The 24,044-nt window shown below is 54.5% G+C and overlaps 1 protein-coding gene across 12 annotated transcripts in view; it reads right to left on the reverse strand.

Annotated features, from left to right (window-relative positions):
* Positions 1-24,044, reverse strand: part of TNXB (tenascin XB) — a 56,841-nt gene that overhangs the window by 1,573 nt on the left and 31,224 nt on the right. For 4 of the 12 annotated variants that reach the window (XM_038553588.1, XM_038553587.1, XM_038553599.1 and 1 more), the window contains 23 exons: positions 23,273-23,560; positions 22,722-23,030; positions 21,892-22,200; positions 21,457-21,759; positions 20,718-21,068; positions 18,491-18,808; positions 17,752-18,102; positions 16,014-16,310; positions 14,311-14,640; positions 13,571-13,921; positions 9,483-9,815; positions 7,209-7,526; positions 6,469-6,819; positions 4,878-5,153; positions 3,387-3,674; positions 2,294-2,617; positions 1,662-1,997; positions 1,257-1,379; positions 1,007-1,150; positions 744-863; positions 498-641; positions 251-381; positions 3-135 (listed from right to left, as the gene is read on the reverse strand). In XM_038553588.1, the coding sequence (XP_038409516.1) occupies positions 3-135; positions 251-381; positions 498-641; positions 744-863; positions 1,007-1,150; positions 1,257-1,379; positions 1,662-1,997; positions 2,294-2,617; positions 3,387-3,674; positions 4,878-5,153; positions 6,469-6,819; positions 7,209-7,526; positions 9,483-9,815; positions 13,571-13,921; positions 14,311-14,640; positions 16,014-16,310; positions 17,752-18,102; positions 18,491-18,808; positions 20,718-21,068; positions 21,457-21,759; positions 21,892-22,200; positions 22,722-23,030; positions 23,273-23,560 (6,228 nt within the window). Of the gene's footprint in view, positions 1-2; positions 136-250; positions 382-497; positions 642-743; positions 864-1,006; positions 1,151-1,256; positions 1,380-1,661; positions 1,998-2,293; positions 2,618-3,386; positions 3,675-3,897; positions 4,139-4,877; positions 5,154-6,468; positions 6,820-7,208; positions 7,527-9,482; positions 9,816-13,570; positions 13,922-14,310; positions 14,641-16,013; positions 16,311-17,751; positions 18,103-18,490; positions 18,809-20,717; positions 21,069-21,456; positions 21,760-21,891; positions 22,201-22,721; positions 23,031-23,272; positions 23,561-24,044 lie in introns of those variants that run through there. The other 8 variants (XM_038553592.1, XM_038553589.1, XM_038553591.1 and 5 more) reach the window with 8 other exon arrangements.

The following is a 24,044-nucleotide window of genomic DNA, read 5'->3' on the forward strand; positions in this document are numbered from 1 at the left end:
ACCAGTGGTGAAGGAGGTGGACACCGGCGGCGTGAGGCTCTCGCCCCACACAGCCCGGAGCCACACGCTGTAGGGGGTGGAGGGAAAGAGGCCCAGAAGCTGGTGAGAAGTGGCCCCGCCTGGGAGCACGACCTCCTGTGGATAGATGAGGAGCAGGTCAGGGCCGGGCAGGGGACCCACTGGGGGAGGTGGGGGACGGGCAGCGTCTCCTGGAACCGGCGGGGCTGGCCAGTGAGGGAGAGAGGAGCACCTGTGTCTGTCCACCAAGGGCGTTGAAACTGAGCAGGTAGCTAGTCGGCGGGACTTGGGGCTCAGTCCAAGTGAGCAGGGCCATGCGGGGGGTTACTTCCTTGGCCTCCAAGTCCTGGGGGGCTTCCAGCCCTGGGAGGGGAGGTGGGAAGAGAAGATGGAGATGCAGATGGAGATGGAGATAGAGATGGAGATGGAGATAGAGATGACCTCCCCTGCCCCTGTGGCACACACCTCCCAGGCCGTACCTGTGGTGAAGGTGATGCTGGCTGGGGAGGTGAGGTTGGGCCCCCGGAGACCACGCACAGTCGCTGTGTAGTTGGTGTGGAGCCTCAGGCCCCCCAGAGGGTACTCCACCGCGCTGCCAGGGGCCGAGGCCTGCAGTGGGGGGTCTGGAGGTGGGGTGAGCATCAGCCTCTGCCCCCTCGGTGCCCTGCCAGAGCCTCTGTCCCCTCCCTGACCAAGTCCCCTCTGGAGGCCTCAGCCCAGCTCACCCCCTGGGGCTGTGACACGGATGTTATATGTGTCCACGGGGGCCTGAGGAGGCTTCCAGTGCAGCAGAGCTGATCCCTCCGTCAAGTTCAGTGCACGGAGCTGGGTGGGGCCATCAGGAACTGGGAGAAGGGAGGAGGCTCAGAGCTGTCCCCGCTCCCCTCTCCACGCCTCACCTCCCCAAGCTCTACGGGCCTCCTGTCCACAGTCGAATCCTCTCACGCCTCCTTCCCCCTCATCCTGTCGGGGACCTAGCCCATCTCACCTGTGGTGAGGTAGCCTGTGAGAGGCTCACTCTCCTCAAAGCCACGGACAGAGACCACGGTCACCTCATAGTGAGAGCCTGGCATCAGCCCCTGGAGTTTCTGGGTCCGGGCTTGGCCATCCACCTGCACACTCTGTGGCTCCCCTGAAAACACACAGGCTTGGGAGTTTGCCCAGGGAAGCAGGCAAGAGCCACAGGGTGAGCAGACTGCAGGGGGCGGGAGGGCAAAGGGGGGGCAAAAGGGGGTCACCTCCATCTGCCAGCTGGTAGGAAACTTTGAAACTGTCCACTCTGGATGGTGGAGGCATCCAGCTGACCTGGGCCGATGTTTCCCTGATTTCCCTGAACTGAAGGTCCCGGGGGCTTTCCAGAACTGAGGGGAGAGGTGTGCCGAGGAATGTCAGTGAGGGTGCCGGGCAGGGAGGCTCCTGCCTCGGGATCCCCTGCCCTGCTCCTTCCCAGGGCCCCAGTGGCTGCACACCTGCTCACCACCAGCCCTTTCCTCCAGACCTCAGAGAGGAAGACTCTGGAGATTCCCCTCAGTCCCACCACACACCAACCTCCCCTCTGGCGGAGGCACTAGGTCCCGCCCCACAAAGTACAAAGACCTCTCACATCAGGGCAGCACACGAATGTGCCCACTGTGGGGCCTTACCTGGGCTGAGGGTACGGGCTGTGCCCTGGATGCTGTCGGCCTTATGGGGCCCACGCAGCCCATACAATGTAAGGCTGTACAGGGTCCCCGGATGCAGGTCCCGGAGCACGGCTGAGCGCTGCGTCCCTGGCACCGTCAACTCCCGCTGCAGCAGGGGACGTGAGTGGGGCTCTAGAGTGCTTGGTGATGGGACCCCAAAACGGAGCAGGAAGGAGTCAAAGGCCTCGGATGGGGCCTCCCAGTTGAGCCGCAGCGAACTGGTGGTCACATCAGTCACTGACAGCTGGGACAGGCGGGGCCCTGGCTCCCCTGGGGTCAGACCGGCAGGAGCAGGCCCTGCACAGAGTGGGTGGGAGACAAAAGCACACCACGTTGGTGGGCTGGAGCAGGTCTCTTCCACCACCCCACCCCGGCCCCAAGTTTCTCATATGTGAGGTGGTGGAGCTCATGCGAGGCAGGTACTCAGCTGGGGCCCATGTGAGCATGTGTGTGGAGCACCACAGGCGGCTGCTGCACCCCTTCCTCCCTCCACACTGCCCTCCAGTCACTGCCTCTGGGCACCCCCTTTAGCCCTTCCAGTCCCAGACCTGAGGTGGGTGAGGCCTAGATACGGGGCCCTTGCCCGGCGGTACCTGTGGTGCCCTCAGCTGAGATAGGCCCCAGGCGCTTCCCTCCATGGAGGCCATAGAGGAAGAACTGGTAGGAGGTGCTGGGCTCCAGGCCTGACACTAGGACCTTGTTCTGGTTGCCACCCACGAGCAAGGCCTGGGGCTGCCCATCTGTGTCCTGATACTGGACCACGAAAGAGTCAAAGGGGCCCTGGGCCACATTCCACAACAGGTGCAGAGAGTCTGGGGTTATGTCGCTCACTGCCAGTGTCCTTAGGTGGGGCCCTTCAGGGAGCTCAGGGGCCTCTGTGGCGGGGCTCCAGGGGGCTGGTGTGTCCACTTCCGGGGCTGCGTGGGAGAAGCCCAGGGGAGAAGCTGAGCAGGGGTGACCAAGGCTCTACTAGCATCGCCCTTCTCTTGAATCTCCCCTTCCCCTGCTTTGGCACTGATTCTTGCCCCCCACCCCCAACCCCGGCCTCCGTGAGCACCAGCACTGTGGCCCCATCAGATACTTGCTTCTCCTTCTCCTCCTCCATGTATTCTGGGTGTCTCATCTTGAGGTGCGTGCACAGCCTGCTCCCTCCCCACCATGTCTGGGTGCCTATGCTCCTGGCCCAAGGCAGGAAGAGCTGGGCGGGGCATGTGGTCCAGGGCGGTGGAGTGGGGGTGCATAGCTGAGGACGGAGCTGGCTGGTAAACTGGAAGGGCAGATCGCACCAACCAGGTCGGCCGATGGGCCCCATCCTGCTGACCTCAGCTGGGTGTTAATAACTCCCAGCTCCATCACTGTAGCCACTTCTGGTTGCTACGCCCCTCACCTATTTTCTTTTCCAGTTATTTTCCACTTGGGAAAAAATGCTCCTGACTCATCCACAGGAGGGGGTTTGCCCCTATCTGGCAAGGCTGCCCGCGGGGAGGTAAGAGCTGCCTCAGTAGAGTGAGGGGAACAGCTGGCAGTGCTGGGCAGCATGGGGGCTGGGAGACAGGGGACCACTGCCAGGGCCTTTCCTTGTGCCTGCCTTGGCTGCCCTGGCTCCTGCTTTGGATGGATTCCTCGGGTTACCATCGGAGCTGGCCCCACTGCACCTCCCTTCCTCCCAGGCCCACTCATGCTCACCTGTCACTCCCAGGACGGAGATGGGGCCCAAGTGCTGTCTTCCGTGGATCCCATAGAGCAGGAATTTGTATTTCCTGCCAGGCTCCAGGCCCTGTATGGTGACGTCCCGCTGGTCTTTGGCCACAGGCACTGCCCGGGGCTGCCCAGCTGGGTCCCTGTACTGGACCACAAAGGAATCAAAGAGGCCCTGGGCTACCGTCCATGAGAGGCTCAGGGAGTTGGAGGTCTCATCTATCACTGTCAGCTCTCCGAGGCGGGGTGGGTGCTGCTGCTCCTTCTCCAGGGGAGCTGTAAACAGAGTGGGAGGAGAGACCTTAGTTAAGAGCTACCTTTACTGCAGCCCTGGCAGCTTCTCGGAGACATGAGGGTCTAGGAAAGGGTCCCTGCACTGTGGCTTCAGTCTGCCTGAAAGGAAGAAAAGCGAGCAGCTTGATCTTTGCTGGAGGCCACTGCCCCTGCCCCCCTTCCCTCCCTGCTGTGATCAGGGTGCAGTAAATGCAGAGAAGATCACCTTGTGAGACAGTGTCCCTGGGGGTGTAGAGAAAGGCCTCAGTTTCTCCCTGGCCCCTGATCCCTCGAGCAGGAGGTGGCCAGAGCCGAGAAAGGCTCCCAGAGTGTATCTGGGTTGTCAGGGAAACACCCCTAAACACTAAGAGCTGGGTTGGGCAGCCAGCCAAGCTTGTGGGCTCCCATGGCTTGGCCATGACCTCCTCTCTCTTGCTATCAGCCTGGGCCATCCTCCCACCCACTTTCCAGCCCTCCACTAACACCATTGGACCAGGGCAGGGTTGGCAGGGGGGCAGCCGGGGTAGAACAAAGAGGAGAGCAGAACACAGAGGAGACCTGCCCTGGCGGGGACAGGCGTTAGCTGATGGGGTCAGAGGAGAAGCCTGTATTCAGTGCCCATAATGAGGGTTTGGAGTCTGAGTGTCCCAGCTGACTGTGTGCCCCATCCCCATCTGGCCAGGGTGACTCATGGTCCTGGGAGGGAGGTAAGGGTCAGTGACCCACCTCCACCCTTTCCTCAGGGGGCTGAGTAATAGGCACAATGACTCCAGATTTTTCCATAGTCTTTCTACAGCCAAACCCTTCCATATTTTCCACCTCCTGCCTCGGCTGGGACAGAGGGAAGGACTGGAACATTTATTAAGTGCTGATCCATATTTATTATGCATATGCAGGTATAGTAACTGTGGTTTGAGGGAAAGAAGTGGCTTGTCTGTGGCCACACCACCGGCAATTGGAATTTGAACATGGTTCTGCTTAGCTCCAAAGACTGGATTCTTTTTATGACATCAGCAGTCAGTGAATGAAGGGAATAATGCACATATAAAATACTTAGAATAGAGCCTGGCACGTGATGGAGGCTCAGTAAATGTTTGCTCTTGCTGCCATAAAGGCTGAAGGCAGGGATAGGCCGGTGGGGGGCAGCTCTTGGGGCTTAAGTCAGAGGCAACTCTAGAAAACATGGGGTGCAAGGCTGGGGCTCACCTGTGCTGCTGTCGGCAGAGATGGGGCCCAAGCGCTTCCTGCCCGCCAGCCCGTAGAGCAGGAACCTGTACTTCCTGCTGGGCTCCAGGCCAGGGATGGTGACCTCACGCTGGTCTGCGGACACAGGCACCCCCCGGGGCTGCCCATCCCTGTCCTTGTATTGGACCACGAAGGAGTCGAATTCGCCCTCGGGGACCGTCCACGAGAGGCTAATGGAGTCTGGGGTCACGTCTGTCACTGTCAGCTCCCCAAGGCTGGGAGGTTTCGTGTCTGGGCCTGGAGTAGAGAGAGAGGTGTATGGAAAGTGACAGAAATGGTGACAGAAGCTGGCAGAGCTTTGTCAGGATGCTAGGGCTCTGGGAGCTGGTTCTGAGAGCTGGGAGGGGGTGGCTAGGCCACCTGGCAGGAAGCAGGCCAGCAGAGGAACAGGGAAAAAGATGAACCAGGTTAGCCAGCAGCATCCCCAGGATGTAGGACAAGTAGGGAGAAGGATGGGAACGAGAGGGGTCATGGGGAGCTCTGGACCTGGTGTTTACTGGACCCAGTAAATAATCAGGTCAGGAGGCCCCAGCTTTGGAGCTTGGAGCATAGAAACAGGACACTAATTGCCACCACAAGGGGGTGAAGGCCTGTCTGGAGGCACAAGCACCCATGAGGGCCTCCAGCATCACGTGTCTTTGTGTCTACAGACACAGGACCATGGCGTTTCTCATCCTGGAGCCCGAAGAGCAGGGACTTGTACTTGCAGGTGGGTCCAGACCCGAAATGGTGATCTCGCGAAGGCCTCGAGCCACAGGCACCACCTGGGGTGCCCCTGCACATCCCTGTACTGGACCAGAAGGAGTGGAAGGGGCCCTGGGCCACCGTCCATGAGAGGCGCACGGTGTCAGAGGTCACGGTGGCCATGGCCAGCTCCCCCAGGCCGGGGGCTGCGGGGGGCTCTGTGGGCAGAGAGGCTGGAACAGAGCGGAGGAGGCTGATGGGTCAATGGTGCGACCCTTCGAAAGAGAGAGAGTGCTTTCCCGAGGCTATGAAATAAATGTCTTGTAGCAAGCTCTTCTAAAGTGCTTAGTGCATCCCAGGCGTGGCTGTGAGCGCTTCACACACAGGCACGAGGATCCTCCCACAAAATATGAAGTACGTGCCTCTAGTATTGTCATTGCCACTATGCGTGGATCTAAGGCGCAGAGAAGTTAAGATACGGTCGGAATTCACACAGTCAGTGGTTCAGAGCAGGATTCAAACCCAGAGACGTGGTTCTGCAGCCACTAAAGACCAGAGCCACTGCAGACCAGAGACGTGGTCTGAGTCACTAAAATACCCAGTCCGGGAGCCTGAGAGGCCGTATATGAATATTTCAACAAGTTTAATGTTGCTGATAAGAAAGGAAAGTGGACAGGTAAATTTATGAAGTGAAGGGTACCTGCCAACTAAGCCTGAACAGTCTCCTACATCCTTCATGAGTAAAGGATGAGGAAGGATATTAGTGCCACATGAGAAAAGAGAGGGACCTAAGGGACGATTTGTGAGGAAAGGAGGAAAGCAAGACAAAACAGGAGACTTAGGAGACAGGGTGCTCGCTGTCACTCACCGGTCAGGCCCACGGTGGACACGGGGCCCACGCGCCGCCCCCTGTCCAGGCCATACAGGTGCATCTTGTACTTGCGTCCCGGCTCCAGACCCCCAACGGTCACCTCACTCTCGTCGCCCGGGACACGCACCACCTGGGGCCGCCCATCCCTGTCCTTGTACTGGACAGTGAAGGAGTCAAAGTGGCCCTGGGGGACGGTCCAGGAGAGGCTCAGGGAGTCTGGGGAGGATCCCGTCACCGTCAGCTCCCCCAGGAGGGGCTCCTTGGGGGGCTCTGGGGCCTCTGTGCTGGGTTCTGTGGGGCTGGGGGTCTCCTCCACCTCGGTGGGGGTTGGCGTCTCTTCTTCTGCAGCTGAGAAAGAGACACATGGAGAGGGTGAGGCAGGGTCCCCGGGAGACATCCTCAGGTCTTAGGAGAAGGATGGAGAAGCTGTGACTGGGTCTGGGGGCTCCCGATTCAGTTCAGTGAAGCCCATTCTCGGGGCTGGGTGGGCTTGCTCAGCCCACATCTCACAAACATGCTGGGAGCCTCCAGGGTCAGCCATGGGGAAGCCTGTCCAGCCACCAGCACAGCTCACGGTGGCCCGCCCTTCTCTGCATGGGAGGACCCCCTCGGTCCTCAGGGAGCCCCAGCGGGGGAGCACCTTGAGCAGAAGGGCCTCCTGCACCCCACTCACCCATTACCTGAGAGAGGGGGGTCCTGCCACTGGCCCAACCCTGAGGCTTCCACTGGCTACTCACCTGTCACCCCAATGGCAGAGATGGGGCCCATGCGCTGGCCACCGTGGAAGCCATACAGGTTCATCTTGTACTTGTGGTCTGGCTCCAGGCCTGAGATGGTGACCCCGTCTTCATGCCCTGGCACCCTCACCGCCTTGGGCTGCCCATCCCCATTCTTGTACTGGACCAGGAAGTGGTCAAACTGGCCCTCGGGGATGGTCCAGGACAGGTGCAGGGAGTTGGGGGTGGCTTTGGTCACTGCCAGCTCCCCCAGGTGTGGCTTGATGGGAGGCTCAGAGGACATGGTGGATGGGGCTTGGGTGGTCACAGCTTCATATTCTGGAGGGGACAGAGACATACAGAGACAGATGAGGATGTGCAGGTCAGCCTCTAAGTAGGTGTCTAGAAAAATAAGATCATAAGGAGCAGAGCATTGCCACCCACGGCGGCTCTAACTCATCCACTCTTCCCTTAATGTCCCAGGTTCCTGTGTTGGCCTTCTGGGCGCATATCCTCATCTTGCCCTGCCCTCCCCTGCCCTTCCCCTGCCCACTGCTCTCTTCAGTACCCACCTCCCCTGTATCCTGGGCCCTAGACCTCCCTTCCCTGGGGTCTCCTTGGCATCTCACTCCCTTTGCACTGATTATTCCCTTTGCATGTCCCTTTGCACTGATTATTTCCCTTTGGCTCATGTCTTTGCTCAGACCCCAAACACCTCACCTTTCCCCAGCCAGGACGCTGGAGGCTTCCTGGCTCTGTCTGTGTCCCCAGCTGCCATCAGACTCAGAGTGTCCAACCCACTCCTAAGTGCCTCCTGAGCTCCCCATACCTGTAGCCCCACCAGCCTGCCTTGGGGCCAATCCCAGTGCTGTCGCCTGCCACCTGGGTCACCACCTCCCCCCTGGGCTCCCTGCCTCCCTGTTCTCCTTGTGCCCACCCGTTCCTCACAGGGGGCCAGGATGAGCCCTTCAGTGCACAAGGGACGGCACTGGGCTCAGCTTAACATTGCAACAACCGTCTCCATCCCCAGGAGGAGTCCCTGCCTTCTGAACTGCTCCTACTGCTCTACCCCTGTCTCAGGACTCTTTCCCCCACTCAGAGGATCTCACACAAAATCCTCCCAGTCCCTCTCAGGGGCCACCATGATCCTAGTTTCCAGGCCTTGGCACCAGCTGTGACGTGGATCTGACTCTAACGCTGTCACCAAGCTAACACCTTCCCACCTTGGGTCCCAGCTGTCCTGTGGGTACCTGGCAGGCTGGCTCAAGCGTGCTGCCCGGTCCTGGCCCGGCCCCAGGACCTCCGGACACACACACACACACACACACACACACACACACACACCTTTGCCTGATGGCTGGTTCGCAGCCTGACTCCCCATGCCCGGGAGCCCTAGTATAATAAGAACTTTCTCTCTGCCATGATCAGGTTCACTCCAGTGAACTCCAGTCATGACCTTGAGATCATGACCTGAGCCGAAATCCAGAGCCGGAAGCTTAACCCACTGAGCCACCCGGACTCCTCTTAAATAGTCTTTTTTAAAAAGAGTAACACACTAAACATGAAGCCACGAGGTACGGGATGAAGTATAGAGCATCTGGGTTGAGTTTACCAATACAGCAATAATATATCCATACAACGGAATGCTCTTTGGACGTAAAGGAAATTAGATAGGGGTGGGACAACCCTGTAAATAGACTAAAAATCATTACGCTGTATACTTAAAGCAGGTGAACTTTGAGGCATGTAAATTATATCTCAGGAAAGCTGTGAATGAAGAATACATTCCAGTGGGGGGAAGGCAAGGGGTGGGCGGGGTGCAGAGGAGCCAGACTGGCCAGGAGTTAATACTAGGCTGCAACAGGGCAATGGACACACGGGAGCTCCTTATGCTCTTCTTTCTCTTTGTGTGTATCCAATCTTACATATTGGGTATTTGTTGAGCGGATGAATTAATATTTCATGGCATTTCCCAACCACGCATACACACACACACACACACACACACACACACACAAAGATCTTTCCAGGGTTCCCAGGCAAAACAGAAAGCCACACATGGGTCAGTGGATCACTGCCTCGAAGGCTTCCACCCCACATACCTCTCGGGCACATGCCTGGCACGTCCCTGGCCTTCGGCTTCCACCCCACATCACACCTGTCCTGACATGTTACTGGGTGGAGGGCAGGTTAGGTGAGGCTTTAGGTTCCTGGATTTCCAGTGGAGGACACTCTGGAGGCTCCACCAATGAGACTTTACCCAGCCCAACCCTGAAGGTCCCCGCCGTCACTCACCGGTCAGGCCCACGGTGGACACGGGGCCCACGCGCCGCCCCCTGTCCAGGCCATACAGGTGCATCTTGTACTTGCGTCCCGGCTCCAGACCCCCAACAGTCACCTCACTCTCGTCGCCCGGGACACGCACCACCTGGGGCCGCCCATCCCTGTCCTTGTACTGGACAGTGAAGGAGTCAAAGTGGCCCTGGGGGACGGTCCAGGAGAGGCTCAGGGAGTCTGGGGAGGATCCCGTCACTGTCAGCTCCCCCAGGAGGGGCTCCTTGGGGGGCTCTGGGGCCTCTGTGCTGGGTTCTGTGGGGCTGGGGGTCTCCTCCACCTCATCCTGGGGGCCTGGGAGAAGACACAGGGATGGTGGCTTCATTGTCAAGTACTGCTCATGTCAATAGGGACAACACAGTGCAAGCAGCAGACTCTTCCAGCTTTCAACAGAAGCTGGAGAACCTCGGGGTTAGGCAACTGGTAATTAATTGATGGAGAGTGCTAGACAGGCCACAATCCCCTTCATACTGGACTGGCCAGGACCATAAACATTCAAGAAGGCAATTCAGTCATGTGGATAGAAGCCAAAATACTTCTCATGTCCTTTGACCCAAATCCCATTTGGGCAGCCATCCTACAAAAATTATGAAAAAGTTGGAAAAATTTGTGCCATGGGAGTCCCTTATGGGATCATCCATAACAGCAGAATGTGTCAGCAATCGAAATGACCCAGGGATGATGATTAATTTTGTTATGGCACTTTTACCACATAGCATCAAATAACCATTAAGATGATGATTAATGCAGGTCGTACAGCCACAGAATAGACCCTCACAATGTAAGTTATGTACAAAAACAAAGGAAGAGCCAGGAATTATGTGTACACTCTGCATTTGAAAACATACAGGGAGAGGATGTGTTTTGGACATTATTATTAATGGCAGTTTTTGGGTCAAAAGGTATTCTGATGGCAGATTTTTCCTCCTATTTTTCAAATATTGCTTAATGTTGATATTCATTTCACTAGAATAATGTGGACTTAGAAAGAAATCCTGGAATATAAAAATTAATAATTTGGTGGGGGCTGTGGGGAAGTGCCATGCGTTCCTTACACTGCCCTCCTTACTTTGTGTGTGCTTGTGATTTGTGTGACAGGTCATAAAATTGAACAGTGGATAACAGTTTTCCTTCCAGTTGGCAGCTGTTCTAACATCTATTATCTGATCATTCCCCCGTCCTCCTCCTCCTGCCATACTCCTGTGAACATATGTAGAAAAAAGAGGCCCATCCCCCAGGAGTCAGAGGGGCTGTGTGAAATTGGTCCTCTGTGTGAAGTATCTTCAGGAGAGGAGAAGGAACCTCATAGAGCCTCTCACTTGGTCTCGTAGAGGCGGTGAGCCCCACCCCTACAGAAGGCTCTCTCCAGGGTGCTGGGCTCTCCCTCACGGCACACAGAGAAACTCTGTTCTCATGGGGCATCAGAATCGAGCTGACACTGAATAGAGAACCCAGAAATGGGCCTTCAACTCTATGGTCAAATAATGTTTGACAAAGCAGGAAAAAATATCCACTGGAACAAAGACAGTCTCTTCAATAAACGGTGTTGGGAAAATTGGACAGCCACATGCAGAAGAATGAAACTGGACCCCTTCTTACATCAGACACAAAAATAGACTCAAAATGAATGAAAGATCTAAGTGTGAGACAGGAATCCATCAAAATCCTAGAGGAGAACACAAGTAGCAACCTCTTCAACCTTGGCTGCAGCAGCTTCTTGCTAGACACGTCTCCAAAGGCAAGGGAAACAAAGGCAAAAATGAGCTACTGGGACTTCATCAAGATAAAAACCTTTTGCACAGCAAACAGTTGCAAAAATCAAAAGACAACCGACAGAATGGGAGAAGATCTTTGCAAATGTCTTATCAGATATAGGGCTAGTACCCAAAATCTATAAAGAACTTATCAAACTCAACCCCCAAAGAACAAATAACCCAATCAAGAAATGGGCAGAAGACATGACAGACATTTCTCCAAAGAAGACCTACACATAAATAATAATAATGATAAATTTAAAAATAAATAAATAAATTAAATTTAAAAAAGAAGACCTACATATGGTCAACAGACACATGAAAAAAATGCTCCACATTCCCTCTGCCTGTGTCTCTGCCTCTCTCTCTGTGTGCCTCTCAGGAATAAATAAATAAAATCTTAAAAAAAAAAAGGGACACCAGGCTGGCTCAATGGTTTAGCACCTCGCTTTGGCCCAGGGCATGATCCCTGGGTCCCGGGATAGAGTCCCACATCGGGCTCCCTGCACGGAGCCTGCTTCTCCCTCTGCCTGTGTCTCTGCCTCTCTCTCTGTGTTTCTCGTGAATAAATAAAATCTTAAAAAAAAAAGAAAAAGAAAAAGAAAAATGCTCCCTATCACTTGCCATCAGGGAAGTACAAATCAAAACCACTATGAGATACCACTTCACACCAGTGAGAATGGCTATAACTAACAAAACGGGAAACAAATGTTGGTGAGCTTGTGGAGAAAGGGGAACCGTCTTACACTGTTGGTAGGAATGCAGACTGGTTTAGCCACTCTGGAAAACACGGTGGAACTTCCTCAAGAAGCCAAAAATAGAGCTACCTGTGATCTAGCAATTGTACTAATAGGTATTTATCCAAGGATACAAACATAATGGAGTGAAGGGGTACCTGCACCCCAATGTTTATAGCAGCAATGTCCACATTAGCCAAAGTATAGAAAGAGCCTAGGTGTCCACTGACAGATGAATGGATAAAGAAGATGTGAGATATATATACATATATACATACATACATACATATATGTATACACACACAATGGAATATTACTCAGCCATCAGAAAGAGTGAAATCTTACCATTTGCAATGATGTGGTTGGAACTAGAGGGTGTTATGCTAAGGGAAATAAGTCAGTCAGAGAAAGACAATTATCATATGATTTCACTCATATGTGGAATTTAAGAAACAAGACAGATGAACATATGTGAAGAGAAGGAAAAATAACATAAGATAAAAACAGAGAGGGAGACAAACCATAAGAGATGTCGAACTATAGGAAACAAAGTGAGGGTTCCTGGAGGGGAGGTGGGTGGGGGATGGGGTAACCAGGGGATGGGCATTAAGGAGGGCATGTGATGTAAAGAGATCTGGGTGTTATATGAAACTGATGAATCGTTAAACTCTACCCTTGAAACTAATTTAAAAAAGAGAGAGAGAGAGAGAGAGAGAGAGAATCCGGCTGACCCTGACTTAGAAAAACCATCCTGACTCTCCTTTTTAGAATTTAATTCGCCTTGGGATTTTGCCTCCGTAATTTCTTAGGGACTAGAAATTATGACTTTTTCAGAATTAAATATGAAATAAATTGCAAGAGCAATGGGGGAAAAGATGGAAGGGGTGCAAGGGAGGAAAAGACATTATATTTAAAAGAAATAATTCCTGATTATAAAAGAAATGTTCACCATTTAAGAAATTTTGGAACAACACAGAATAGAATAAAACAAAAAAGGCTGGAACATTCTATCCTGTCCTCCAAACCATGCATCCTGTAAGATGTGTTTCTTTCCAATTTTCTTGCCACGCATGTTATTTTCCAGTGGTTATGATTAGCATCCTTACAAAATTTGGAGGCCCCTTTTTGATTGTAATATTATCAAGTAAATTGTCTTATGTTAAAACATTTTGGTGATGGCAAAAAACTCATAGATGTTGCTTAAATATTTAATCATCCCAATGTGGTTGGAAGTTGTCCTCTTTCTTTCCTTCTTGTGTGTGTGTGTGTGCGTGCGCGCGCGCGCTTGGCCAGTGCTTGACACATTTCTCTTGTAGAGACACCTAGTAGCTGATCATCAGAAGGAGGTTATGCTAATATGTATGATGAGGCTTCAGGTTAGCAAATACCAAACTCCTAGGCACAGGCCACAGTTCAGGGCCGTGGAAGAAATGGCATGAAATGGGGAGGGGAGGTGTGGATTCTTAGGGACTAGCAAAAGAACAGAACAGTCATCTGGGTTACCCATGAAAAAAGGTAGTTCTCCCTGAAGATCTCTGATCCATGTCACCTCACTCACCGGTCAGGCCTATAGTGGACACGGGGCCCACGCGCCGCCCCCTGTCCAGGCCATACAGGTGCATCTTGTACTTGCGTCCCGGCTCCAGACCCCCAACGGTCACCTCACTCTCATCGCCCGGGACACGCACCACCTGGGGCCGCCCATCCCTGTCCTTGTACTGGACAGTGAAGGAGTCAAAGTGGCCCTGGGGGACGGTCCAGGAGAGGCTCAGGGAGTCTGGGGAGGATCCCGTCACCGTCAGCTCCCCCAGGAGGGGCTCCTTGGGGGGCTCTGGGGCCTCTGTGCTGGGTTCTGTGGGGCTGGGGGTCTCCTCCACCTCGGTGGGGGTTGGCGTCTCTTCTTCTGCAGCTGAGAAAGAGACACATGGAGAGGGTGAGGCAGGGTCCCCGGGAGACATCCTCAGGTCTTAGGAGAAGGATGGAGAAGCTGTGACTGGGTCTGGGGGCTCCCGATTCAGTTCAGTGAAGCCCATTCTCGGGGCTGGGTGGGCTTGCTCAGCCCACATCTCACAAACATGCTGGGAGCCTCCAGGGTCAGCCATGGGGAAGCCTGTCCAGCCACCAGCACAGCTCACGGTGGCCCGCCCTTCTCTGCATGGGAGGACCCCCTCGGTCCTCAGGGAGCCCCAGCGGGGGAGCACCTTGAGCAGAAGGGCCTCCTGCACCCCACTCACCCATTACCTGAGAGAGGGGGGTCCTGCCACTGGCCCAACCCTGAGGCTTCCACTGGCTACTCACCTGTCACCCCAATGGCAGAGATGGGGCCCATGCGCTGGCCACCGTGGAAGCCATACAGGTTCATCTTGTACTTGTGGTCTGGCTCCAGGCCTGAGATGGTGACCCCGTCTTCATGCCCTGGCACCCTCACCGCCTTGGGCTGCCCATCCCCATTCTTGTACTGGACCAGGAAGTGGTCAAACTGGCCCTCGGGGATGGTCCAGGACAGGTGCAGGGAGTTGGGGGTAGCTTTGGTCACTGCCAGCTCCCCCAGGTGTGGCTTGATGGGAGGCTTGGGAGTCGTGGTGGGTGGATCTGTGGGGGCTGGTATTTCATGGTCCTTTCCTGGGGCTGGATGAGGATACAAAGAGAATTTTTGGATGTGCTTCATGGGCCTCCATCTAATAAAAGATGTTTAGATGTCTCCCAGACACACCAAGGCCCTCCAGCCTGGATGCCAGCTTCCCAGGGTTAAGACGTCATTTCCCTGGTTTGAATGTTCAGTTACCAAAGAACGGACCACACTCTTGTGGTGCCATCATGATGGGAGGCCGGGACTGCCATGATGCTCAATACATGCATTCATGCACTGAGCCCTTGGGAGCCACAGAGCAAATCTGCATAGAGAGACAGAGCTAAGGGTTTCTAACACCACCAAGCATACCAGGCAAGTCACATCAGGAGGTACATCTATTCAGGTTTGGATAGTCTACTTTGTGAATATTTTCCTTTAATACCTCCTTGTGTTTAGAAGGCTTCTGAGCATTTTTTTAGAGACAAATTTAGCTTTCACAGTTGAGGCCAAAGAGATGAGACACAGGAGATCAACTCTGCACCTGGGTGGTTTGGGGCTTATATTTGCTCTCTCCGTAATTTATGGCATGGATGACTTCTCACACCCAGGTCTCTTTCAGCTTTTCTGTTCTGCTTAGGGTTTCATTCTTCCTTCATAGCTGAATTATGAAATCATTTTGTTTCCTATCTGCTCTGTTTGGGAAGCAGGTCTTAAGCATCAGGGGGTAATAGCTCCAAAAGAACTTAACAAAAGCAATGAACAGCCCTGTTAGCATGTAATGAATGAAGGGAAGGTGCCTTAGGAAGTTGCAGATACAACGAATACTAACTGTTGAAGTAACAGCATCCATGGTAGCAGGATTCAGTGTTCATTTAGCATAAATAAGGATCAGTTTGGGAGTTGAAGAACACATACGATTTTACCCATTGAAATCAATAATTATGAGAATTCATCCTAAGAGTTCAGAAATTAATTTTCTTCCTCTTCCTTCTTTACAGATGAAGAAAGGGACGCACAGAGAGGTTGAGTAACTCTCCTGGGGTCATACAGCTCAAATGGGCTGAGGCTAGGGTTAACCCCAGGTCTGTCTGAGTCTCTTACTTCTCTGGTTCCCTGCCTCTTCAAGGACCAAAAAGCCTGTGTGTGTGGTCACCTGACTGGCTAGAACATGTGGCTCTTGGTCTTGGGGTTGTGAGTTCCAGGCCCATGTTGGGAATAGAGATTTAAAAAAAAAAAGAAAGAAAGAAAAAGAAAGCCTGTGTGTAAAAGGTAAGATGGCTGGGGCAACACTGAAGGCTTGGGATAGACATAAGCAGAACTGTTCTCAGGAACTCGGGAGGCTCAGTCTCAGGGACAGTGGGGCAAAAACACCTGAATACTGACATGAAAGAGAAACTGAGTCCAGCTGGAGCAGGGACTGCATACTCACCAGTTGAACCAACAGCTGAGACAGGGCCCACATGCTGGCCACCGTGGAAGCCATACAGGTTCATCTTATACTTGTGGCCTGGCTCCAGGCCTGAGATGGTGACTCTGTCCTCATGCCCTGGCACCCTCACTGCCTTGGAATGCCCATCCCCATTCTTATACTGGATCAGGAAGTGGTCAAATTGGCCCTTGGGGACAGTCCAGGACAGGTGCAGGGAGTCAGGGGTGGTGTCCATCACGGTCAGCTCTCCCAGGTGTGGCTTCAGAAGGGTGCTGGTAAGGGGCTCCCCTTCAGGGTCTGGGGATAGATGCAAACAGAACTTTTCCTGTTGCTGGAAGAAGTAGTTGAGGCCTTGGCTCTCCTGGATTCAGACCAGAAGGTGGGCCAGCTCTGTAGACCTAACTTATGATCCATTTCTGCTTATCATCGTTTTTTTGTGGCCTCCTCAGGTCTGTCAAACTTACCAGGCAGCCTCCTGCCTCAGGGCCTTTGCACTGATTATTCCCTTTGCATGAATGTTTGACCCTGGATGCCTGCATGGCTCATGCCCACACTTCTTTAAGTTCATTGTTCAAATGTCATCTCTTCAGGGCCAATCTTGACCACCCTATTTAAAATTCATTTTCTCCCAACTTAAATGTATTCTCCTTTTTTTGGACCTGACCCCAGCAACAGATTGCAAAACAACACTTAAGAGACAATCAGGAAACTAACATTACCTACATACTTAATGATACTAATGAATGATTGTTCTTTTTTTAAAACACAAAAAAAAACAAAAAACTCGATCCTGGGTTTCCAGGATCAGACCCTGGGCTGGAGGCAGGTGCTAAACCGCTGAGCCACCCAAGGATCCCTGATTGTTCATTTTTAAAGGCAAAATAGGGCAGCCTGGGGGGCTCATGGGTTTAGCACCACCTTCAGCCCAGGGTGTGATCCTGGAGACCGGGGATTGAGTCCTACATTGGGCCCCCTGCATGGAGCCTGCTTCTTCTGCCTGTGTCTGTGCCTCTCTCTCTCTCTCTCTCTCTGTGTCTCTCATAAATAAATAAATAAAATCTTTTAAAAACGGAATGCCTCGGTGGCTCAGCAGTTGAGCATCTGCCTTGGGCCCAGATTTTTAGACTAAAAGTCATTACGCTGTATACTTAAAGCAGGTGAACTTTGAGGCATGTAAATTATATCTCAGGAAAGCTGTGAATGAAGAATACATTCCAGTGGGGGGAAGGCAAGGGGTGGGCGGGGTGCAGAGGAGCCAGACTGGCCAGGAGTTAATACTAGGTTGCAACAGGGCAATGGACACACGGGAGCTCCTTATGCTCTTCTTTCTCTTTGTGTGTATCCAATCTTACATATTGGGTATTTGTTGAGCGGATGAATTAATATTTCATGGCATTTCCCAACCACGCATACATACACACACACACACACACACACACACACACACACACACACACACACAAGATCTTTCCAGGTTCCCAGGCAAAACAGAAAGCCACACATGGGTCAGTGGATCACTGCCTCGAAGGCTTCCACCCCACATGCCTCTCAGGCACATGCCTGGCACGTCCCTGGCCTTCGGCTTCCACCCCACATCACACCTGTCCTGACATGTTACTGGGTGGAGGGCAGGTTAGGTGAGGCTTTAGGTTCCTGGATTTCCAGTGGAGGACACTCTGGAGGCTCCACCAATGAGACTTTACCCAGCCCAACCATGAAGGTCCCCGCCGTCACTCACCGGTCAGGCCCACGGTGGACACGGGGCCCACGCGCCGCCCCCTATCCAGGCCATACAGGTGCATCTTGTACTTGCGTCCCGGCTCCAGACCCCCAACGGTCACCTCACTCTCGTCGCCCGGGACACGTACCACCTGGGGCCTCCCATCCCTGTCCTTGTACTGGACAGTGAAGGAGTCAAAGTGGCCCTGGGGGACGGTCCAGGAGAGGCTCAGGGAGTCTGGGGAGGATCCCGTCACCGTCAGCTCCCCCAGGAGGGGCTCCTTGGGGGGCTCTGGGGCCTCTGTGCTGGGTTCTGTGGGGCTGGGGGTCTCTTCCACCTCGGTGGGGGTTGGCGTCTCTTCTTCTGCAGCTGAGAAAGAGACACATGGCGAGGGTGAGGCAGGGTCCCCGGGAGACATCCTCAGGTCTTAGGAGAAGGATGGAGAAGCTGTGACCGGGTCTGGGGGCTCCCGATTCAGTTCAGTGAAGCCCATTCTCGGGGCTGGGTGGGCTTGCTCAGCCCACATCTCACAAACATGCTGGGAGCCTCAGGGTCAGCCATGGGGAAGCCTGTCCAGCCACCAGCACAGCTCACGGAGGCCCGCCCTTCTCTGCATGGGAGGACCCCCTCGGTCCTCAGGGAGCCCCAGCGGGGGAGCACCTTGAGCAGAAGGGCCTCCTGCACCCCACTCACCCATTACCTGAGAGAGGGGGGTCCTGCCACTGGCCCAACCCTGAGGCTTCCACTGGCTACTCACCTGTCACCCCAATGGCAGAGATGGGGCCCATGCGCTGGCCACCGTGGAAGCCATACAGGTTCATCTTGTACTTGTGGTCTGGCTCCAGGCCTGAGATGGTGACCCCGTCTTCATGCCCTGGCACCCTCACCGCCTTGGGCTGCCCATCCCCATTCTTGTACTGGACCAGGAAGTGGTCAAACTGGCCCTCGGGGATGGTCCAGGACAGGTGCAGGGAGTTGGGGGTGGCTTTGGTCACTGCCAGCTCCCCCAGGTGTGGCTTGATGGGAGGCTCAGAGGACATGGTGGATGGGGCTTGGGTGGTCACAGCTTCATATTCTGGAGGGGACAGAGACATACAGAGACAGATGAGGATGTGCAGGTCAGCCTCTAAGTAGGTGTCTAGAAAAATAAGATCATAAGGAGCAGAGCATTGCCACCCACGGCGGCTCTAACTCATCCACTCTTCCCTTAATGTCCCAGGTTCCTGTGTTGGCCTTCTGGGCGCATATCCTCATCTTGCCCTGCCCTCCCCTGCCCTTCCCCTGCCCACTGCTCTCTTCAGTACCCACCTCCCCTGCATCCTGGGCCCTAGACCTCCCTTCCCTGGGGTCTCCTTGGCATCTCACTCCCTTTGGCTCATGTGTTTGCTCAGACCCCAAACACCTCACCTTTCCCCAGCCAGGACGCTGGAGGCTTCCTGGCTCTGTCTGCGTCCCCAGCTGCCATCAGACTCAGAGTGTCCAACCCACTCCTAAGTGCCTCCTGAGCTCCCCATACCTGTAGCCCCACCAGCCTGCCTTGGGGCCAATCCCAGTGCTGTCGCCTGCCACCTGGGTCACCACCTCCCCCCTGGGCTCCCTGCCTCCCTGTTCTCCTTGTGCCCACCCGTTCCTCACAGGGGGCCAGGATGAGCCCTTCAGTGCACAAGGGACGGCACTGGGCTCAGCTTAACATTGCAACAACCGTCTCCATCCCCAGGAGGAGTCCCTGCCTTCTGAACTGCTCCTACTGCTCTACCCCTGTCTCAGGACTCTTTCCCCCACTCAGAGGATCTCACACAAAATCCTCCCAGTCCCTCTCAGGGGCCACCATGATCCTAGTTTCCAGGCCTTGGCACCAGCTGTGACATGGATCTGACTCTAACGCTGTCACCAAGCTAACACCTTCCCACCTTGGGTCCCAGCTGTCCTGTGGGTACCTGGCAGGCTGGCTCAAGCGTGCTGCCCGGTCCTGGCCCGGCCCCAGGACCTCCGGACACACACACACACACAGACACACACACACACCTCTTTGCCTGATGGCTGGTTCGCAGCCTGACTCCCCATGCCCGGGAGCCCTAGTATAATAAGAACTTTCTCTCTGCCATGATCAGGTTCACTCCAGTGAACTCCAGTCATGACCTTGAGATCATGACCTGAGCCGAAATCCAGAGCCGGAAGCTTAACCCACTGAGCCACCCGGACTCCTCTTAAATAGTCTTTTTTAAAAAGAGTAACACACTAAACATGAAGCCACGAGGTACGGGATGAAGTATAGAGCATCTGGGTTGAGTTTACCAATACAGCAATAATATATCCATACAACGGAATGCTCTTTGGACGTAAAGGAAATTAGATAGGGGTGGGACAACCCTGTAAATAGACTAAAAATCATTACGCTGTATACTTAAAGCAGGTGAACTTTGAGGCATGTAAATTATATCTCAGGAAAGCTGTGAATGAAGAATACATTCCAGTGGGGGGAAGGCAAGGGGTGGGCGGGGTGCAGAGGAGCCAGACTGGCCAGGAGTTAATACTAGGCTGCAACAGGGCAATGGACACACGGGAGCTCCTTATGCTCTTCTTTCTCTTTGTGTGTATCCAATCTTACATATTGGGTATTTGTTGAGCGGATGAATTAATATTTCATGGCATTTCCCAACCACGCATACACACACACACACACACACACACACACACACACACACAAAGATCTTTCCAGGGTTCCCAGGCAAAACAGAAAGCCACACATGGGTCAGTGGATCACTGCCTCGAAGGCTTCCACCCCACATACCTCTCGGGCACATGCCTGGCACGTCCCTGGCCTTCGGCTTCCACCCCACATCACACCTGTCCTGACATGTTACTGGGTGGAGGGCAGGTTAGGTGAGGCTTTAGGTTCCTGGATTTCCAGTGGAGGACACTCTGGAGGCTCCACCAATGAGACTTTACCCAGCCCAACCCTGAAGGTCCCCGCCGTCACTCACCGGTCAGGCCCACGGTGGACACGGGGCCCACGCGCCGCCCCCTGTCCAGGCCATACAGGTGCATCTTGTACTTGCGTCCCGGCTCCAGACCCCCAACAGTCACCTCACTCTCGTCGCCCGGGACACGCACCACCTGGGGCCGCCCATCCCTGTCCTTGTACTGGACAGTGAAGGAGTCAAAGTGGCCCTGGGGGACGGTCCAGGAGAGGCTCAGGGAGTCTGGGGAGGATCCCGTCACCGTCAGCTCCCCCAGGAGGGGCTCCTTGGGGGGCTCTGGGGCCTCTGTGCTGGGTTCTGTGGGGCTGGGGGTCTCCTCCACCTCGGTGGGGGTTGGCGTCTCTTCTTCTGCAGCTGAGAAAGAGACACATGGAGAGGGTGAGGCAGGGTCCCCGGGAGACATCCTCAGGTCTTAGGAGAAGGATGGAGAAGCTGTGACCGGGTCTGGGGGCTCCCGATTCAGTTCAGTGAAGCCCATTCTCGGGGCTGGGTGGGCTTGCTCAGCCCACATCTCACAAACATGCTGGGAGCCTCAGGGTCAGCCATGGGGAAGCCTGTCCAGCCACCAGCACAGCTCACGGAGGCCCGCCCTTCTCTGCATGGGAGGACCCCCTCGGTCCTCAGGGAGCCCCAGCGGGGGAGCACCTTGAGCAGAAGGGCCTCCTGCACCCCACTCACCCATTACCTGAGAGAGGGGGGTCCTGCCACTGGCCCAACCCTGAGGCTTCCACTGGCTACTCACCTGTCACCCCAATGGCAGAGATGGGGCCCATGCGCTGGCCACCGTGGAAGCCATACAGGTTCATCTTGTACTTGTGGTCTGGCTCCAGGCCTGAGATGGTGACCCCGTCTTCATGCCCTGGCACCCTCACCGCCTTGGGCTGCCCATCCCCATTCTTGTACTGGACCAGGAAGTGGTCAAACTGGCCCTCGGGGATGGTCCAGGACAGGTGCAGGGAGTTGGGGGTGGCTTTGGTCACTGCCAGCTCCCCCAGGTGTGGCTTGATGGGAGGCTCTGAAGGTTCATCCTCCTCTTCCCTTGCGACTGAACACAGACAGGAGAGAGAGAGAGTAGGACGTGAGAGAAAGAGGCCAGGCGAACATGGGGACTTTGCTCTCCTCCAGGCTCTACAGCCATTTGGCAGGAAGCAGATAGAGTGAAGTTCTCCTCACTCACCTGTCAGGGCTTCGATGTGGGCAGGACCCACTCGCTGCTGGCCATGGAAACCATACAGGTTCACTAGGTATCTGTGGTCAGATTCCAGGCCAGAGAGGATGATGTCATTCCGGTCACCATCTAACCTGACTACTTGGAGTTGCCTATCTTCGTCTGTGTACTCGACTTCAAAGGAGTCAAATTCGCCCTCCATCACAGTCCAGGAGAGATGCAGCATGTCTGGGGTGGCTTCCTCCACAGTCACCTCCCCTAAGCGAGGCTCAGGCCTTTGAGGACTTAGGGCCTCGGCTTTCATAGGTTCTCTGGGCACTGTACAGAGAGACAGGTAGGTATGGGTGACTGGGCTGCTGCTACAAGACTCTCCAAGGAGAGGGAAGGAGGGGAGTAGGTGAAGGCTAGAGGTCAGTAATAAAAATGACCAACTATGGAACAGGGGGATGAATTCCCAAAGCATTATGTTAGAAACCCAGTGCAGAGTGCTTATTGTATGATTCTGTTAAGTGAGAGGCTTACAAAGGCAAAACCATAAGGAGAGAAAGCAGTTAGTGGCTGACAGAGGCTGGGATTTGGGGAACTGATTGCAAAGGGGCAAATGGGTTCTGGGGTTGCTGGAAATGTTTTATATTTCAACTGTGGTAATGGTTTCATGACTTATACATCTACCAAAACTCACTGTTCACATAAAATTTTATGTGAATTATGCCTCAATAGGGCTATCCCTTCCCCTAAAAGAAGGGAAATAGGAAGCTCAGAAATCCCCTGGCTCGGTCAGACCAGGAGAGCTGACACCAGAAGGAGGGACGGCGCATTCTGGTCACAGCCTCACTCACCAGTCAAGGCGATGGTAGAGATGGGACCCACACGTTTCCCTTGGTGTAGCCCGTAGAGAAGCAGCTTATACCTGCGGGCCGGATCCAGGCCCGAGATGCTAACCTCCCTGAGGCTGCCCTCCACAGGCACCACCTGGGGCTGCCCATCCTTGTCCTTGTACTGGACCACAAAGGAGTCAAAGTGGCCCTCAGGGACTGTCCATGCGAGGCTCACAGAGTCTGCTGTCATGCTGGTCACCTGTAGCTCCTTCCCAAGATGGGGCTTTGGGGGATGCTTTGTTCTAGCATCATCCACATCACTCCAGGGCTCTGAGATAGAGACAGAGACGAAGCGGCTAAGCTGTTTCTGGTAGCTTGGGTGACCTGAAAGGGCAAGACTGAGAGGTCTGGGGACAGGGCTTTGCCATGGCTGAGTCCTACAGGGCTAGTACTATGTGAGGAGAGTAACTACTGCGATGGCAGCCATCTCCCTCCCTGGCCTGGCTGTGTGCTGCCACCTTCCCCAGGGGAGCCCCAGGAGCAGAGACTGGCCCTGACAGAGACACCCTCACCTGTGGTGCCCTCGGCAGTGAGGGGGCTATGGCGGCTCTTGCCCAGGAGCCCATAAAGGAGGAATCTGTACTTGCGGCCAGCATCCAGAGGGGTAATTGTGACCGAGCGCTTGTGGCCCTCCACGGGCACCACCCGGGGCCCATCCCTGTCCTTGAACTGGACCACAAAGGAGTCAAAGTGGCCCTCAGGGACTGTCCAGGAGAGGCGCAGCGAGTCCAGGGTGGGATCTGTCACCCACAGCTCCCCGAGCCGGGGTGTGGCCCCGAGGCTGGCGTCACCTTGGGAAGCTGACAGAGAGAAAAGATTCTTGTGTTTATTTTTTTTCCAGAATGACTCTTTGACTGCTTCCCACTAGAGTTGGAAAAACCCAGGGCTGTCCAAATGATCAGCGCTTCCCCAAAATATTTCCATCATCCTCCCATCTCTGTCACCATCCCCAGCCAGCCCATGCCTCCCTCCACTTGGCCAATGTGACATCTCTGGGGGAAAAAAAAGAACCCCTAGCTTCCTGCTTATCTTATTCCTCCTGCTGTCCAGGCTCTTTTCCTAGCAGGGTGCAGCTTGGATTACTTCTTTCCTTTTACCAAGGAGCCTACCCTTTATGATCTGACTGACCCTTGGGGACATCAGAAGGGGCACAGGATCCCTGATGAGTGTAGACAGCAGATGGGAAAGCAGGGTATTGTGACGGAGGTGGCCCTCATGGGACCTGGTGGAGAAGTGGGGGCTGCCTACTTGGTGGGGGGAAGAGCGGGAGTTCACATGGAGAAA

Source organism: Canis lupus, chromosome 12, assembly GCF_011100685.1.
Source record: "Canis lupus familiaris isolate Mischka breed German Shepherd chromosome 12, alternate assembly UU_Cfam_GSD_1.0, whole genome shotgun sequence".
In the NCBI taxonomy this organism is placed as follows: domain Eukaryota; kingdom Metazoa; phylum Chordata; class Mammalia; order Carnivora; family Canidae; genus Canis; species Canis lupus.